The 18,733-nt window shown below is 51.9% G+C and overlaps 1 protein-coding gene across 1 annotated transcript; it reads right to left on the bottom strand.

The window, feature by feature from the left end:
• Positions 1 to 6,656: 6,656 nt before the first annotated feature.
• On the bottom strand, positions 6,657 to 16,760 carry GLT6D1 (glycosyltransferase 6 domain containing 1). The gene is made up of 4 exons (XM_055400042.2): positions 16,687 to 16,760; positions 8,809 to 8,856; positions 7,992 to 8,129; positions 6,657 to 7,326 (listed from the first exon to the last, which is right to left on the bottom strand). Exons 1-4 carry the CDS (start codon positions 16,758 to 16,760, stop codon positions 6,657 to 6,659), a joined length of 930 nt encoding a protein of 309 aa, XP_055256017.1.
• Positions 16,761 to 18,733: the final 1,973 nt, after the last annotated feature.

The following is an 18,733-nucleotide window of genomic DNA, read 5'->3' as shown; positions in this document are numbered from 1 at the left end:
CCCCCTTCCCTGGCTGGGAGACCTTCAAAGCCCAGGGGTCTGAGAACCTGGGGGATTCAGGAACCCCAGAACCTAGGCCGGCGCCAGGCCGGGAGGGTGACTCCCAGTAAGCTCTCTTGTCTTTCCCAGAGGAGAGGAGGTGAGCGAAGGACTGAAGGTCACTGTCCATCCCACGGGGCCCTGAGGCCAGTCCCAAGGCCCCGGTGAGAAGCCCACTGCTCCGGCCTGGGTCCTACGGGGGGCAGGGTGGGGAGCAGGGGCCACCATACCCTCGGCTGGCCCTGGGTTCAGGAAGAGACGTCCTCAGGTGGCATCTCGCGGTCTACAGGGCAGGGCCAGAGGAATGAGCCGGCTGGGCACCTGCTGAGGGTCCCCACAGTCCAGGGAGGCGGCCCTGGGCTCCTGTGCTCCGTCAGGCCCAACTACAGCAGCCTCATCACCTACAGCCATGGCCAGGATGCAGCAGGACCACCAGCCTGGGGGCGCTCCTGGGTAGGTGCCGGCTGCCCCACGTGGGGGCTGAAGAACAACATCTTGCAGCCCGCTGCCCTGTGCAGGACAGAGCAGCCACACATGTGGATGCCACGGAGTCATGTCGGGCTTAGAAGGTGGAAGTGCCTCAGAGGGAAGACTAGGCCCTGGGGACGGAGCAGGGTGTGGGCTGTGCTGAGCAGGGGCCAGGCTGAGCTGAAGACTGACCAGGCGGGGGGGACCCTCTGGGATCCTCCCCAGAGGGGACCAAGGCTGACGTAACCTTCCAAGGAGGCCTGATGTACTCCAGGGTGGTCTGGAGGGCCAGTCCCAACAGACCTTGTGCTGGCTGTGTGGAGAGAAGTCCTGCTTTAGAGGCTCAGGCAAGGGGACAGGGCCGAGGCCATGGCAGCAACCACAGGGCCTGGCAGGGAGCCGGGAGGAGGACTCTTGTCTGAGAAAAGCCCCCGATTCCCTACCTCCAAGCACTGGCCCCTCCGAATTCAGCCAGAAGAATGCCTGGGACCCTCAGTGGCCGGGGCGGTACCTTGAGTACATCTCCAGGTTCCAGCTGTAGGAAGCACCCACCTTCAACCTAATGGTGAGTGCTGCCCTCCGTCCACCTTCCCTGTGCCCCCAAGAGCGGGCACAGGAGGAGGGGTGTCCCCTCCCCTCCCACTAGCAATAACCACCGCAGGACCAGAGCAGCTGGAAACATGGGCTGCCTCTACGGGGCACCGATATGGATCTCTTATCTGCCAGACCTCACGAAGGCCCTGCAACATGGTGGGTGGGCAGATATCCATGTCCATCCTGCAGGTGTGGACTCTGAGGCTCAGAGAGGTTCAGAAACAAGGCCAAGCTCACACAGCCTGGAGGAGACAGTGGGAGACAGCCTCTCCCTTGCACCCCTCCCCTGCACATCATTTAGTCAATCAACAAGCAGGAGGGCCAGGCCCTGCTCTGGGAGTTCAGGATGAAGGGAGAACAAAACAGACATTCCTCGGCCCTTGTGCGGGTTACCTGGGACCACTGAGGCTCAGTCTCTAATTTATTGGAGATAAGGCTGCAGGGAAGGGAAGACCCCAGAGCAGGAGAGCTCGGCCAGGGAGGCTGCCTGGAGGAGGGAGCGTGGAGGCGCAGATGGGAAGGGGAAGGAGAGCCAAGGAGTAGGAGGGGTCGTGGGGTCTTGTGGGTCTTCTTGGGGCAGGGGGCCGTGGCTGGACGTGGCTGGAAGGCAGAAGATGAGGTGGTCACGGCAGTTGTGTGCCCTGTGTATGATTGATGGGTGGTCTTCAGAATGACCGGACAGAGGCCCTAGAGTCTGACCTCGTTCTAAACCCTCCACAGTCCCATGCTCCCCACAAGAAGCCCAGCCCGGCCCCCACACCCCAGATCTTCCTGCCGGGCCCCTCCTGCCACTGTCCCCGCCCCTCCCCTCCCCCACACCCAGCTGGCCCAGGGGCTTTCTGAACCCCTCTGCCCCCCCAGGAACCCCCCCAACCCCAAGCCCACCCCTCCTTCGCTGCGGGCCACCAGGTCCTGCCAACCAACAGCTCAGAGGCCGAAACCTCTCCCAGCCAGGCCCATGGGCTTGAAAACACTCTGGGTGTCTGAAGGGGTGGCGGGCAGCCCCCAAGTCCCCACCGAAGTGGACACAGCGTTGCTGTCTGGCGAATGGAGCCACCGTCTGGGTCCTTCAAGTGACCCTGGATGGGGTGGGGCTGGCACTGGCCGTCCAGCCTGCACTTCCGTTGGGCTCCAGACTCCACGAGCCCGCGCTCCCATCCCTGCCCAGCCCAGAGGGGTGCTGAGTGACCACAGTGCCAGCCCAAGCTCCCGGAAGAATCAGGTGAACCCAGGCCCGTGCGCCTGCCAGAGAAGGGAGCCGAGGCCACTTCGCCCTCCCCTCTCCAAGTGCCTGGACAGAACGCCCCCTACTCACCCCAGGTGAGCCAGTGGCCACCTGCCGGCAAGGCCGGCCCCTAGGAAACTGGGCCAAGGCCTCAGTACTAACCGCCTAGAAATGCCAGAGGCAGGCGTGACTGGATCCTGCCTCAGAAACGGCCTTGGCAACAGCAAGGCCTCCCGGGAGGCCACACCTCAGGAGGGCGGCCCCCACCGCGGTCACTGCGCTAGGACGGCGCTGCGGCAGGGACTCCGCCAGCCACCCGTGTGGACCCTACCCGCCGTCCGTGCAAGGGGTGGGGTGGTGAACAGGTGCTCAGAGCGTGGTAGCTTTCTTACGAACCAGCAACCCAGTAAGGAAAAGGCAGTGGGCACGTTAGAATCACGTTAAAAACATTCTCACTCTGGGACATTGAGGAAAAATGACCTGAATAAATACAAGCATGGTGTTCTTGCAGAGTCTCCAATGTCATGAATATTTAATAAGTTTAGCTAACCTACGCAGTTCAGGCAATCAAACCAACATTTCAGTGCGTATTTCCCTCGAATTGTATGCTGCTGCTGCTGTCACTTCTGTCGTGTCCGACTCTGTGTGACCCCATAGACGGCAGCCCACGAGGCTTCCCCGTCCCTGGGATTCTCCAGGCAGCAACACTGTGTACCTGAATCTAAAAGCCACATGAAGGAATAAACATTTTGAAATATTTTAGATAGAAGAGTAATGCAAGTTGATCTACCCTTCTACCATAACTAATAGGAAACTAAAATGACCGAAAATGTTTGGCTTTAGCTGGGAGACAGGAAGAAGTATCAGTAAAACTGGTTCAATAAATGAACTGTGTTCAATAAATGAACACAAGTCAGTATAGTAACTTAATATGTTATACAAATGGCCCATCTTAAAAAGTATTATTTGTTCAATGTGTGTGTGTGTGTGCGTGTGTGCACGCATGCTTGACTCAGTCACTCAGTGGTGTCTGACTCCATGGACTACTGTAGCCCGCCAGGCGCCTCTGGGATTTTCCAGGCAAAAATACTGGAGCACGTTGCCATTTGCTACTCCAGATCTTCCTTACCCAGGGATCCAACACTCATCTCCTGCTTCTCCTACAATGGCAGGCAGGCTCCATTCACCAAGAAGTGTGGGAGAAATGACCAAGATATTCTGAGGGGAAAAAATAAGGTTATATATCTAACTCTGCACATTATCTTAAAATTAATTCTGGATGAAAAGAAATCTTGAAAGCTCTATACTGTCTATAACTAAGGGATGAGATACCTACCCTATGGATACAAATATCAATATAATTATGAAAACAAACTTTGGAACCCAAAGCACCATCAACAAAAGTGAAACAGGAACGACAACTTGAAATGAGTGTTTTCAGCACATTTGACAAACGGTTCACATCACGATACATCTCGCTGAAAGAGGAAAAGGAACACCTTGCTAGAAAAGTGAGCCACAGACAGGAGTTGGCCATTTGTACACGCGTGAATCAAATGACTGATGTGTGCGAAGTCGTCTCGGTCATGTCCAACCCTGAGACCCTGTGGATTCCAGCCCACCAGGCTCCTCTGGCCACAGGATTCTCCAGGTAAGAATATCGGAGTGGGTTGCCATTTCCTCCTCCAGGTCAAATGGCTCACAACTATAGTTTAAAATGAGGTTTGACAGTGGTTCCTAGTGGTCCAGTGGCTAAGCCCCCAAGCTTCCTGCAGGGGGCTCAGGTTCAATCCCTGGTTGGGGAAATGAGACCCCAACGTGCCTTGTGGTATGACCAAAAAAAAATTTTTTTTAATTTTCAAAATAAAGCGACTATAGCTTAAAAACTTAAAAAAACAAAACAAAAACATAGGATTTGATGTCCCAAGCAGTCCAAGAAAAAGATTCTATGCTTATCAAATTAGCAAAATTCTTAAAAAATTTAACTCAGCACCCACCATGTGGGGAAGCATATTTTTGCTAGGGGGATGGAAATGGAAAATGTCATTCAGGGGTGACCTATTTGCATGAGTCCTTTAAACAAGCTTGTTCTTGGACCTGGAAATTCTAGGCATTAAAAATCTTTCATTACCAAGGAATTTACAGTGCTTTCATTTTGATCCCACAATATCTTTCAAGGTAGAAGTTTAGAACCTTTCTCGCTAAGTCCCCTGGCCTTCTCCATAAATTGTCAGGGGAAAAAAAAGTTCGTTTTTGTCTGTTTGCTGGTTTCAGGGCAGTAGCTAAAGCACACCCTCCCCTCTCTGGGCATGGCCTAGGAGAGCTGATAGTGACCTTCGTGAGGCACAGCTTGTGGCTAATGGAATATCATGCTCTGTTTTGAAATAATTTCATAACTTTCTTTTGAAATCAAGAGCTGCTCTGTGATATAAGAAAGGATGAATCACTGATTCATCATCATCGTGATTTAGCCAAAGGCAACAACTGAGAGAAAAAGTAGAAGGAGCTTGTTGCTGTTGTTGAGTTGCTAAGTCGTGTCCAAGTCTGCAAACCATGGACGGTAGCCCGCCAGGCTCCTCTGTCCATGGGATTCTCCAGGCAAGAATGCTGGAGTGGGTTACCATGCTCTCCTTCAGGGGCTCTTCCCCACCCAGGGATCGAACTTGCATCTCCTGCACTGGCGGGCAGACTCTTTACCACCGCACCACCAGGGGAGCCCTATAGGATGAGCTACACCTTGGCAAGTGTGCTCCTCAGGGAAACCCTCCTGACAAGTGGCATCCCGGGAGGGGTTGGTAGGCGTAACACGGTCACGGACAGGGGTTCTCACTCCAGGGCTGAGCATCAGCGAGTGTGTTCCTCATGCACCTACCTTTCCATGGCCTCTGGCTTCCACTCCAGGAAGTGAGTGTCAGTCTCCTCACAGTGTTAGTGTTTGAGCTGAGACGACTGTTGGATCGCACACTGCATCACTTTGCCACAGACCGGGGCTTAAAGAACAGAAGAGCCCTTCTCCCAGCTCCGAGGGCTGGATGTCCGAGGTGGAGGAGGCCTCTCTCCCGGGCCTGTCCTCACTTCACCTTCCCTCTGTCCTGGGCACGTCAGTGTCCCAGTCCCCTTCCAGTAGGGTCACTGGTCCTACTGGACGAGGGCCCTCCCCAGTGACCTCATTTTGCCTTAGTCACCTCCGTAAAGGCCTGTCCTCCGTATTGGTCATGCTCTGAGGTCCCGGGACTCGGACTCCACATAAGCATTGGGGGGAGGACAGTACTGGCCTTCACACTTAGGCAGCCTGCTTCCTCTCCCAGGAAAGAGGGCTCATTAAGAAGAATGCCTGTGGGGACGCCCCTGGCCATCTGGAGGTCAAGACTCCGCAGTTCCCATGCAGAAGTGCAGGTTCAATCCCTGACTGGGGGCCTAAAATCCCACGTGCCTCGCAGTGCAGCCGAGAGGAGGAGGAAGACGACGGCTGCCTCCTTATGATGCGGGGTTCTCTGGCCCTCACACTCACTGCCAAGAACAAACCTCTGCTAGCCACGTCAGCCCCGCTCCCGCCACCCGTGGGGGCTAGTTTCCCATCCTGAGCCTCATGGAACTCTGAGCTGCCCACGTCGAGCCCTTTTGAATGTGCAAAGGGAGCACCACAGAGTCGCATCTCCCCGCTGCCCTGCAGCTGCCTGAGGACTCAGGCCAGTGGCACCCTCCCTGCACCTGGCAGACATCTGCCTCCACCCTGCGCTCAGCCCCTCTCTTCTCAAAAATAAATAAAATGCCAGGAGATTTTAGAAATGAACTTGACACTTCTCTGTGTAAACAATTAAAGAAAGACATGTATTTGGTAGGAAGTCTCTAGTTCACGCATGTCCAGTCACGAGCTAGATAGGGTGAGACGGTTCCAGGTGTTTAAACACAGCAACGTGCCTCCCCAGCCTGAGAAGCAACCCCCTCAAGGGACTTGTGAGCCATGAATGTTTCATTTTCTCCTCCACACGTCATCCTTTGCCCTTCTATGTCCATGTATATATATATATTTTTTTCTTTTTTTCTGAACTAGAGCTTTTCTCCATTAAAAAAAATATTCATTTTATGCCTCCAATTATATCCGGGTTATCTACAACGTATAGATATTAACATCACCATGTGTTAAAAATTCAATAAGCACCCTTTTATTCCTTATCCTGCAGTGGCCAAATTGGATGGCTCAAAATTGCAGGGAGAAAAATGCCTTGTAGGTGAGTATAAACATCTCTGTCTCTCAAACCTGGGACATATGAAGACATCCCACCTTCCAGGGGGACCCATTGCTGGCGGGGCCTGCGGTCCCAGGGAGTCAGTGTCTCCTTTTGGACTGCTGGGCCACCTTGACGTACTGCACCTGGGGCGGCGGGTAGAAGTCGGCATCCCAGTTGTACTCTGGGGATAAGAGCTTGGCGGGCTTCCGGAGGAAAAAGTATTTGTTGAGGTGTTTTTCATAGGTGCTGTTCAACCTGAGTCTGAGGTCGTGGGTGACGCCGCTCAGGTACTCCTCCACAAGGTTCAGGACCTCCAGGGGCGTGCCGCCCACGAATGCGCCATCGTAGTAGAAATCACCCTGGCCAAACGGGATGCAAGCTGCCGACCTGGGCCTCCTCTCGTAGGGGAAACTCGCCCGGTCCTTGAAGTACCACCAGGCGTGGAGCTGAGCCACCAACTCGCCCAGGACCTCCACGCCCACGTTGTTCTGGAAGATCTGGGTGACGGTCATGCTGAAAAGGAAGTCGACCTCGCCCTGGATGTCCCAGATGATGTGCTTGGCCAAGCTCTTCATGCGCACGAGGTCGGCGTTGTCCAGCCAGCTGTCCTCGGTGACGATGAACACTTTGAACTGCCGGAGGGGCTCCCACCTGATCTGGGGCAGCTTGACGAAGGTGTCCACCATGACGTAGAAGATCACTCTGTAGCCGGTCAGGAAGTACTTATTCGCCGAGTGCAAGAACAGCTCCAGGTACTTATCTGCAAGCCTGCGAAACACACAGCGTAGAGGGGGACGCTTGCCTCCCTAAATGTTTTCGGGAGGGCATCACCAAACGCTGTTCACATGGGAGGCGTCAAGTCAACGCAGCAGAATTCCCGGGGAGGAGGGCAGGAGGTCGGGTCTGCATTTCAGCTGCAGTGGTTCTGGAAGGGGGAGGTAGTGGGCCGGGGAGTCTGGGCAAAGCCTCTGACGTTTTGGAACGACTGTTGAGACAGAGTGTGAGAGCTGACTGGCTATTAGTGGAAAGACAGCCACGTGGCATTAATGGTCCAGCCGAGGGAGAAGGACTTCACAGGGGGCTCCCACGGTGAAGAACCTGCCTGCAGTGCAAGAAACTCAGGTTCGATCCCGAGTCGGGAAGATTCCCCGGAGAAGGAAATGGCAGCCCACTCCAGTACTCTTGCCTGGGAAATCCCATGGACAGAGGAGCCGGGCAGGCTGCAGCCCACGGGGCCGCAGAGATTCAGGCGGGACTTGGCGGCTGAACAAGAACAAGGGAGGACAGAAAAACGACGTCCTGTTTGGCGCAGGCTGTCCGCAGACAGCGGCTGCGAGCGAGGTCGACGAGGGGCCCTTCGGAGCTGGGAGGTCCACGGACAGTGGTGTGCAGTTTTCCAAAGTAAAGTGTGCCACAGGCTTGGCGACCCCTACCTGCCAGCAGCAAAGACGGCCAAGCCCGTTGTCAGATTCTGCTTTCTGTAGTGTTTTTCCAGCGCCTTTCTGCTGAAAGTGCCTTCCCAGACAACGGGAGCAAGCCAGCTCGTGGTCGTGATCACATCGGGGCGTTTTCTGTTGAACAAAAGAGAAACCGGTGGGACGGGTACCTTTGCAATGACAGCAGCAGAGTCTGAACCAGTGATGACAGGTGAGGCTCACAGAGTCCCTTTCTGCGTGCCGGACACCGTGGCTCCTGCAATCTGGGCCGTGAGCATGTCGTGGAAAAGAATTTTTTCAATTTTTAAAGAGGCATAATGTAAACAGAAATTTAAATATCTGCCTTGTTTGACTTAATGGCTCTTTTGGGAATTTACCCCGCAGATGAACTCACAAGACAATGTCAGAATGTATATTAATATATACAAAGTTAGTCACTGGAGCGTTCCTGGCAAGAGCTGCAAGCTAAACAACCTAAAACCAGGAGGGAATTGGCTAATGGATGATGACAGGTAATCAGGAAGCAAGATACCCCAGAACCACAACAGGGGACAGGACTCTTCCCTGAGAGCTGAGGCCAAAATCAGGAGAAGCCGTTCATAGAATTTTCAATAAATCAGAAAGCTTCCAACAAGCGGAGCAGGTCAGCATGAACTCCAGAGACTGGGAACCTCCTAGGATGGCCATAATTTGGTGATTGGGGAAAAAGAAAAAACCTAATCACTGAAGACTGAATTCCTGTGTGTCTGTGTCTGTGTGCATGGGTGCATGGGTGTGTGTGTGTGTGTTCACATGCAGACATTTTTGTCTTTACCTGGGGTTGAACCAGTCTGAGAGCTGAAGTTCTTCTTCTTGATTTTTCCTGGATGTGAAGGGAAAAGCAAGTTATTATGAGTCAAGCATTCTTTCAACAAGTATCTGCGGAGCCCTTGAAGCGTGGCAGGTGCTGTTAGGTGCTGGTCCAACAACAGTGGACCTGCAGCTCTGGCCCCCACCCCCCGGGCACCTGGGGCAGAGGGATGGCTCTTAAGAAGCCCCAGGGGTCAGTGCCAAGGGGAGCCACAGAGCTTGGAGTGTAGTGCTGAACACGGCACGTCCAGCCCAGACTTGGGACCAGGGACAGCCACCTGGGGAGGAGACATCTTCCAGGGTTTGGAAGGGACAGATGTGCAGGGGAAGGAGGAAGGCGAGGAAGAGTGTGTCGCTGGGGAGAGGACTGAGGAAAGCCAGCGGCAGGTTGGAGCTGTGTCCAACAAAAGGCAGCCCCTCCCCCGCTGTCTACTGGCGGCGCCCGCCCCACTGTCTCCTGGTCTGCTGCCTGGTGAAGCAAGTGGTGCGGGCCACCATCCGGCATCCTGCCTTTTCCTTGATCAACACCAGAGTCCTTGCATTTACACCCATGGCACACACAAGCGAATGCACTGACAGAGGCCAGAAAAGAAAAAGGTGCTCATCCAAGTCCAACTCTTGCGACCCCGTGGACTATAGTAGGCAGGCTCCCCTGTCCATGACCAACTCCTGGAGCTTGCTCAAACTCCTGTCCATCGAGTCGGTGATGCCATCCAACCATCTCATCCTCTATGGTCCCCTTCTCCCCCTGTCTTTAATCTTTCCCAGCATCAGACTCTTTTCCAGTGAGTCAACTCGTCACATGAGGTGGCCGAAGTATTGGAGCTTCAGCTTCAGCATCAGTCCTTCCAGTGAATATTCAGGGTTGATTTCCTTTAGGATGGACTGGCTGGATCTCTTGCAGTCCAAGGGACTCTCAGGAGTCTTCTCCAGCACCACAGTTCGAAGATATCAGTTCCTCGACGCCAAGCCTTCTTTGGCTCCCCAGTTAGCACTAGTGATCAAGAAACCACCTGCCAATGCGAGAGACAGAAGAGACGTAAGTTCGATCCCTGGGTGGGGAAGATCCCTTGAAGAGCATGGCAACCCACTCCAGTACTCTTGCCTGGAGAATCCCATGGACAGAGGAGCCTGGCAGGCTACAGTCCATGGGGTCACAAAGATTCGGACATGGTTGAAATGACTTAGCATGCACAAGCCATCTCTAAGGTCCAACTCTCACATCTGTACACATGGCACACACCAGCCAGTCCACACGTAGATGCGCATGTGTTCAGAACACTTCAGAGCCAATAAGCAAAGAAACCAAAAGCAGTTGATAGCAGTTGCCTCTAAGAAGGTCCAGGTTTGGCTTCCTCTTCCTCCTGGTTCTTCTATCATAGGAACCTCCTGGCTCCTGCCCACCCTGCCCTCCAGTCTGTAGAATCTTCACACAATGAAGATTCTTGCTGGCAGAGAAGCCAGCAAGTGCTCTTCCTGAGGGGGGTCTGCCTGGCAACTGCAGGACCCCCATTCATTGTGAGCTTAAGAGAAGCAGCACATGTTTTCATGTAACTATGTCCCACGTATCGTGTTGGGAATCACAGCTAAAAATGATTCACTATTAGAAATTTGGATGCAACTGAGCATTCTGTGTTTTTATTTGCTAAATTTGCCAGTCCTCCCAGTAAATGATTGATCCTTCAGATCAATGGGAAAAATCATTTATGTTTTGAATTTGAACACAGACCTGTTGCAAAATTTAAATGACAATATCATTTTAGACTTCAGATCCATTTACGTGCTCTTTTTAGCCGTATGATGACCCAACACCTACTACACGCCAGGCATCGGTTTACAGTTGTGGGAACGTGACAGAATCCACACTGTGGCCAGGTGCACACTCCTTTCTGCAGAGGAGGACCCATCACCATGGCTCCAAAGATACGGTCTCAACACCCCGTCCTCTCCTGGAGGTAAAACGCCACCGAAAGACACACAGGGCATGATGCCAAAGCTGGGGTTACCTTTTTCTGCCTTGATTTTGCAGTATTAATTTATTTTTCTTTATTTCCCTTCCTTTTATTCAGTTTTGTTTTATGTTGGAATAGAGCTGATTAACAATGCTGTGTTAGTTTCAGGCACACAGCAAAGTGATTCAATTAGACACACACTTGTATCTAGTCTTTTTCAAATTCTCCCCCTTTGTGGATTATCACAGGATACTGAGCAGAGTTCCCTGCTCCACAGTAGACCTTTGTTGGCTGCCTGTTTTATCCATGTGCATGGCAGTCCCAGTCTCCCAATCTATCCCTCCTCCCCAACCCTCCCTCCCTGGTGACCATAAATTTGTTTTCTAAGTCTGTCGATATGTTTCCATTTTGCAAGTAAGTTCATCTGTGTCATTTTTTTAGATTCACCATATAAGTGACACCACACGATATTTGTCATTCTCCATCTGACTTACTGCACTCAGTATGATAATCCCTGGGTCCAACCATGTTGCTGCAAATGGCATTATTTTGTTTTCTTTTTCACAGCTGAGTAATATTCTTTTGGAGAAGGAAATGGCAACCCACTCCATTTTCCTGCCTGAAAAATCCCACTGGACAGAGGAGCCTGGCGGGCTGCAGTCCACAGTGTCACACAAAGTCAGGCGCGACTGAACAACGAAGCACGCACAGCATTCCTTTGTGTACACGCACCGTACCTTCTTTATCCATTCGTCTGTTGATGGACATTGAGTCCCCTCCTTTTAACATGAACTTTATTTTTAGAGCAGTTTCCCAGAAAACGTTGTGAAGATGGTCCCTGGACGCCCCTGCTCCTGGCCCCCGCATCATCAACAGCTTGGATTTGTAGCAGGCGTCCGTTGCTATTGGTGAAGCCAGTGGGACCCCATTATGAACTCAACTCCTTGCTTCCATCAGATTTCCTCAGCTTGTCCCCAAAGCCCTTCTGTCCCCAGGATCCTCTCCAGGACCCACCTGACGCACGTCTGCTTGGGGTCCTCTCGGCTGCGTTTCTCAGACCATATCACGCCCTGTCCCACCTAATGGACCTTGACCACCCAGCTGAGGTCGTGTTTTCAGGCTTCTCCGCTGTCAAGTGACTCTTTCGCTTCCCTGTCAAGTGGCTTCCCTGGTGGCTCAGATGGTAAAGCATCTGCCTGCAAGGTGGGAGATACAGGTTCAATCTCTGGGTTGGGAAGATCCTCTGGAAAAGGAAATGGCAACCCGCTCCAGTACTCTTGCCTGGAAATTTCCATGGACGGAGGAGCCTGGTCCATGGGGTTGCAAAGAGTCAGACACAACTGAGAGACCTCACTCAAAATCCGTCCTGTGATCTTTATAGGGAATTGCTATGGCAGCCCACGCACTCCGCCTCCTGGAGGGCAATGTCTCCATCGGTTACCCGGGGTTCTTATGAGCGGGGTGTTGCCTCATCTCTGAGCTTGTTGATTCTGTCCTTTACGTCAATGTGCGCTCGGGAAGATGCTTGATGCTTTGGGATAAACCCAGTGCAACTTTCTTTTCTTGCTCAGCTCCTTCCCCTTCGTCCACTGGAAGCTCTTTCACTGGCTCCTGTGTTCCTCTGCTCCAGGCTCATCCTGTATACGTTCTGTCCCCAGTCCTAGAAACAGCTACATCTCCAAGGAAGCCTGGTGCGGGGTTTTGCTTTGTTTTGTAGAATAATATTAGAAACCAAGGTCTGGGGCTGGGTGTGCTCGCTGCTCCTGCGGGCTCCTCGTTTCTAGGTCCTCTCAGCTGGGTGAGCAGGGAAGGCATGTGTGTAGTTGGACCAACTGGCATGGAGGCATGCATCTGGAAATACTTCCCCAGGAAACTCTCCCCCACTCCACGGAGCCACACGGGAGTGCAGACTGGTGTCTCCAGCTTTAATGCGTCACCGCAGGGATTGCCTAACTGTCCCCCGACTACCCACGCACTGTCACTCACTGTCCACTCACTCAGCTGTTCCGTTCCCTCTTGCACGCATGCTGGCCTCAGAGCTGCTGTCCTGCCCTCCTGTGGGGAAATGATGGTATCCACTAGAGACAGTCCCCTGCGTGGCTGTCTTCCCCTTTTGTTTACAGACTCCAAAGAGCTGAGCCGATTCACTGGAAAAGATCCTGACGCTGGGCAAGACTGATGGCAGGAAGAGAAGGGGGCGACCGAGGGTAACAAGGTTGGATGGCATCGCCAACTCACTGGACGTGAATTTAAGCAGATTCCAGGAGTTGGTGAAGGACCGGGAAGCCTGGCGTGCTGCAGCCCATGGGGTCGCCAAGAGTCAGACACGACCGAGAGCCTGACCAGCAACAAATGACAGACTCCACTGATTGCCAGGGTGACCTCGCTCAGCACCTTCCACAGCCCTCAGGGAGCTCGCTTCTGGCATGTCTGATACAGTTCGATGATTTTGGTCACATGCAGCAATCCTTCCTGGGATTCCCTCGACTTCCTAAATGAGAGTTGAATTTGTCTAGGTTAAGATTCACTCTTTGTGCTAGAAAATTCTACGGGTTTTGAGAAAGGTATAGCGCCACAGGTCCACCATAAGCAGTCCCACTGCCCCCAAATCTTCCAGCCACTCCTCCCCAGACCCCAATCGCCTGATCCCTCTACTGTCTCTGCAGTTTCGCCTTTTCCAGAATTTCGTGTGGTTGGAATCATAGATTGGCTTCTGGCTTCTTTCCCTTGCCAATGTGTACTAACGTTTCTTCTGTATCTTTTCCTGGCTTGATAGCTTGTTTCTTTTTATGGTTGAATCATATTCAGTTATCTGGATGCACCGCAGTTTATTTACCCATTCATCTACTGCAGGACATCTTGATTGCTTCCAGATTTTAGACATTGTGAATAAAGCTGCTATAAAACCTTATGTGGGCTGTTTGTGAACATACGCTTTCAAATTACTTGGATTAATGATACTGAAGAACACCAAAGCTGGATCACTGGAAAGACCATATTGAGCTTTGTAAGAAGCCATCACGCTGTCTTCAAAGTGGCTGTACCACACAGCTGTGCTAATAGATGTGTCATGGCGCCTGGTTGTCGTCTTAATTTGCAACTGAAAGTGAAAGTTGTTCAGTTGTGTCCGACTCTGTGTGACCCCATAGACTAAACAGTCCATGGAATTCTCCAGGCCAGAATACTGGAGAGGGTAGCCGTTCCCTTCTCCAGGGGATCTTCCCAACCCGGGAATTGAACCAGGGTCTCCTGCACTGCAGGCAGATTCTTCACCAGCTGAGCTACCAGAGAAGCCAAATTATCTAATGACAAATGATGTCCAGCATCTTTTTAGATGCCTACTTGCTATCTTTATGTCTTCTTGGGTGAGATGTCTGTCCAGATTTTGCCCATTTTAATAAAGTTTTTCTTGTCCTTGTTGTTGAGTTTTAAGAGTTCTTTGCATATGTTGGATACAAGCCTTTTAATCAGATCTGCATTTTGCAAAGGTTTTGTTTTTAAAGACATTGTCTCTCATGATAAGACTGCTTTTCAAACAGCATCTGGGAAGTTTGCACTGCTCACGATGGAGCCCACAAGGCATGGGCACAAATGAAGGGGGACTTCGCATTTGTCTCCGTGAGAAACTGAGCTGGGCCCAGGTGCACCCCCGGCTCACACAGGCTGCCAGGGCAGGGCATTGCTGTCTTGTTTGTGTCAGAACAAGATGGAACTTTGGGACCATTTATAGTTTGTCTGAAATAGCATCTCGGTGCTATGACTTCATTTTAGTTTTTCTTGGTGACCTTAATTATGTAAAATAGGCTATCCCAGGGACTTCCCTGGTGGTTCAGTGGCTAAGACTCTGCAGTTCCAGCTCAGGGGGCCTGGGTTTGATCTCAGGTCAGGGAATTAGATTCCACTTGCCACAACTAAGGGTTTGCACGTCACAACTAAAGATCCCGCGCGCCACAGTGAAGATTGGAGCCCGAGTGCTGCAACTAAGGCCCAGCGTGACCGAATAAACAAAAGGCTTCTAGGGTTTCCCTGGAAACGAACAGAGATCGTCTGTCGTTTGAGAAGGCGTCCAAGCACTGCATTTCGGACTCTTCTGTTGACCATGATGGCTACTCCATTCTTCTGAGGGATTCCTGCCCACAGTAGTAGACAGAATGGTCATCTGAGTTAAATTCACCCATTCCAGTCCATTTTAGTTCACTGATTCCTAGAACATCGACGTTTACTCTTGCCATCTCCTGTTTGACCACTTCCAATTTGTCTTGATTCATGGACCTAACATTCCAGGTTCCTATGCAATATTGCTCTTTACAGCACCGGACCTTGCTTCTATCAACAGTCACATCCACAGCTGGATATTTGTTTCGCTTTGGCTCCATCCCTTCATTCTTTCTGGAGTTATTTCTCCACTGATCTCCAGTAGCATACTGGGCACCTACCGATCAAATTGCCAACATCCGCTGGATCATCGAAAAAGCAAGAGGATTCAAGAAAAACATCTATTCCTGGTTCATTGACTATGCCAAAGCCTTTGACTGTGTGGATCACAATAGACTGTGGAACATTCTGAAAGAGATGGGAATACCAGACCACCTGACCTGCCTCTTGAGAAACCTGCATGCAGGTCAGGAAGCAACAGTCAGAACTGGACATGGAACAACAGACTGGTTCCAAATAGGACAAGGAGTACATCAAGGTTGTATATTGTCACCCTGCTTGTTTAAACTTATATGCAGAGTACATCATGAGGAACGCTGGGCTGGAAGAAGCACAAGCTGGAATCAAGATTGCCGGGAGAAATATCAATAACCTCGGATATGCAGATGACACCACCCTTATGGCAGAAAGTGAAGAAGAACTCAAAAGCCTCTTGATGAAAGTGAAAGAGTAGAGTAAAAAGTTGGCTTGAAGCTCAACATTCAGAAAACAAAGATCACGGCATCTGGTCCCATCACTTCATGGGAAATAGATGGGGAAACAGTGGGAACAGTGTCAGACTTTATTTTTTGGGGCTCCAAAATCACTGCAGATGCTGATTGCAGCCAGGAAATTAAAAGACGCTTACTCCTTGGAAGGAAAGTTATGACCAACCTAGATAGGATATTAAAAAGCAGAAACATTACTTTGCCAACAAAGGTCCGTCTAGTCAAGATGGTTTTTCCCGTGGTCATGTATGGATGTGAGAGTTGGACTGTGAAGAAAGCTGATCGCCGAAGAATCGATGCTTTTGAACTGTGGTGCTGAAGAAGACTCTTGAGAGTCCCTTGGACTGCAAGGAGATCCAACCAGTCCATCCTAAAGGAGATCAATCCTGGGTGTTCATTGGAAGGACTGATGCTAGAGCTGAAACTCCAACACTTTGGCCACCTCATGCGACGAGTTGACTCACTGGAAAAGAGTCTGATGCTGGGAAAGATTGGGGGCGGGAGGAGACGGAGACGACAGAGAATGAGGTGGCTGGATGGCATCACCGACTCGATGGAGGTGGGTCTGAGTGAACTCCGGGAGTTGGTGATGCACAGGGAGGCCTGGCGTGTTGTGATTCATGGGGTCGCGGAGAGTCGGACACGACTGAGCGCCTGAACAGAACTGAAGGTTATCCCCAACACTCTGTTCTGTTTGCTCTGCCTTCTCCCCCTGGGACCTTCTCTGCCTATTACCGTGGCTCCTTGAGTACCTAGGACAGAGCCTGGGGCCCAGACGGGGCTTGATCACTAAGTGTTGGATGTTGAAAAATGAAAGAATGAAAGTATACTTTGCTTGGCCCCACAGCGAGGGGAGGTAACATCTGATACATTTCGAAAGTGTTACTAACACCTTTGGACGAAATCGGGAGGTTTCCGGCAGCTCTGCCAAGCACTGTAGGTGTCGATTCACCGAGATTTTCTGTTTACCTGGAATAATGATCAAGCAACAGGAGCAGTGAAAGACCCAGAATCAACAGCAGCATTTTCCTTTTACAGTTCATGGTCTCCTAGAGGAGGAGAGAGAAGTCAGTTTTAAACAGAGCTGAAAACTTCTGCCGCCTCCCGATGACGGACTCGTGGACTCATTCAGACACACTGGGGCACCAACCCAGGCGTTTGGTCCCAGGATGCTCAGCCCTGGGGAGAGGGTGGGGAGACGGGGACACCTCTGCTCCACTAGGGTCTGCTGGGGGTGCTGGCCACTGCTTTGGGGACTGAGTGCTGTCTCAGATACCCCTGGGCCTTATCAACGTCCACCTTGGCTTCGTAAAAGACGTGTGACAGAATCTCCACTCGACAGCAGTGACAGCAAAGCGAGGTCGTGACGAGAACGCATTCCGCCCCCAAAGTCGACCTTTTCCTCTTTCTCCCCCAGAGATAGTAAGATGCACCATTTGCCCCAAGACGACAGCAGGCTGAGAACACGTGAGCCTTCTCCAGGCAGACACCGGAACGGGGATGACAACCTGAACCAAAGGCGTCCGGTGCTAACATGGAGACTCTGGCTCTAGACCCCGGGGCATGTCGCGTGTTCTACGCGGGGTCGCTGTGCACGTGTCTGCAGGGCTATGGGCTATGCCCTGAGCAGAATGAAGACGCTGATATTTCACTGCCAGCACCCGGTTAACCGGCATGCGGCCTTAGCTTGCACGAACCAGGAGAGTAGCCGCGTGTGGCCATCAGGCACGTGAAATGTGGCTGGTCTGACTGAGATGAGCTACGAGTGCACAAACAGACTAGGCCTTAAAGACAAAGGAAAGAACTTTATCTCATCAGTAAATTTATAGCGATTACACGGATTTACTGAGCTAAGTACAAAGGTATGACGAAACGTACTCCACCTATTTCTTTTGATTTCCTACTTTGAAAACCAACAAAGGCTGGTCACGTTGTACTCCAGCTGGACACCGGCCAGGCTTCCACTGCCCTACAAGGTGGCACTGCCTCCCCCCACCCCCGGCCCCGTGAACCCAAGCGTATTAGCAATGCCCCGTGGGCAGGGTACTGTGGGGGTTGGGGTGGGTCTCCAGCAGAGCGTCTCAGCGACAGCAGAGACCGAGGCAGGTAGCAAGGCAGCTCACCGGGTTGGACGCTTTTCAAGCGTCTCTCTTTGGGTCTCTCTTTGTAGAGTCCCAGGCCAGACACCAAGGTAGGCTCGCATGGTGTTGAGCCTTCCGTGGGTGGTGATGTCAGCACCCCCTTTGATGATGTAAGCCCCAGAAAGTCGGGGTCACAATGACGCCTCTGCTGCCCGGGGCTCCTCACGGTTGCCAGACGACAGGACTTTGTCCTGTTTGAAAAACTAAAGGGTATTTTTTTTCAATATTTATTTGGTTGCCTTGGGTCTTACTTGTGGCACACTAGATCTTCGTTGCATCGCATGGAGTCTCTCTCTGCGGTGCATGGACTCCTTAGTCGCGTTATACGGGCTCAGTCGTTGCAGTGTACAAGCTCAGCGGCTCCAGGGCAGGTGGGATCTTAGTTCCCCAGCCAGGGATCAAACCCACGTCCCCTGCCTTGCAAGGCAGGTTCTGAACCATGGGACCAACAGGGGAGTTTCTTATTTTAAATTCTCTTTTGCATCTCACTTCCTCTGTCATCCCTCCCTGCTTCCTAGAGACTGACCTTCCAGGGAAGAGTTTCAAGTAGTTTGTACACGGTTGTGACAGAGAAGGGTGGCCCTCTCCTCCCTCCTCTCCAGGCCGTGGACTCCCCGAGGAGAGCAAACCCCTTCTTCTGCTTTTCAGCATACTTTTTAAGTACATCTTTCTGATTATGGAAACAACATGCTTCAGGTTATGAGATCTGTCAGATGCGTTAACGCGTCTGGGGTGTGGGATGGGGCTGAGTGTGCACACGCGTGAGTGTGCACGTGTATGCTTTGACACACGCGTGTCTGCGTGTGCGCACTTGCGTGTCCATGTCTGTTATTGTTCCTGGAGCTGAACATCCATGGGAAGGCGACCCTGGCGGG

Source organism: Moschus berezovskii, chromosome 11, assembly GCF_049115385.1.
Source record: "Moschus berezovskii isolate FMDL1 chromosome 11, NW_MosBer_1.0, whole genome shotgun sequence".
Classification (NCBI taxonomy): Eukaryota; Metazoa; Chordata; class Mammalia; order Artiodactyla; family Moschidae; genus Moschus; species Moschus berezovskii.
The sequence above is the reverse complement of the archived record's forward strand: the minus strand, read 5'-3'. Positions and strand labels throughout refer to the sequence as shown.

Excerpts from the sequence above, each read along its gene's own strand:
- GLT6D1 (XM_055400042.2), bottom strand. The coding sequence starts at position 16,760 with ATGAACTGTAAAAGGAAAATGCTGCTGTTGATTCTGGGTCTTTCACTG. Across the intron at positions 8,857-16,686 it reads TTGCTTGATCATTATTCCAG|GAAAAATCAAGAAGAAGAAC; the intron begins GTAAACAGAAAA and ends CTTCACATCCAG. Across the intron at positions 8,130-8,808 it reads TCAGACTGGTTCAACCCCAG|AAAACGCCCCGATGTGATCA; the intron begins GTAAAGACAAAA and ends TTTGTTCAACAG.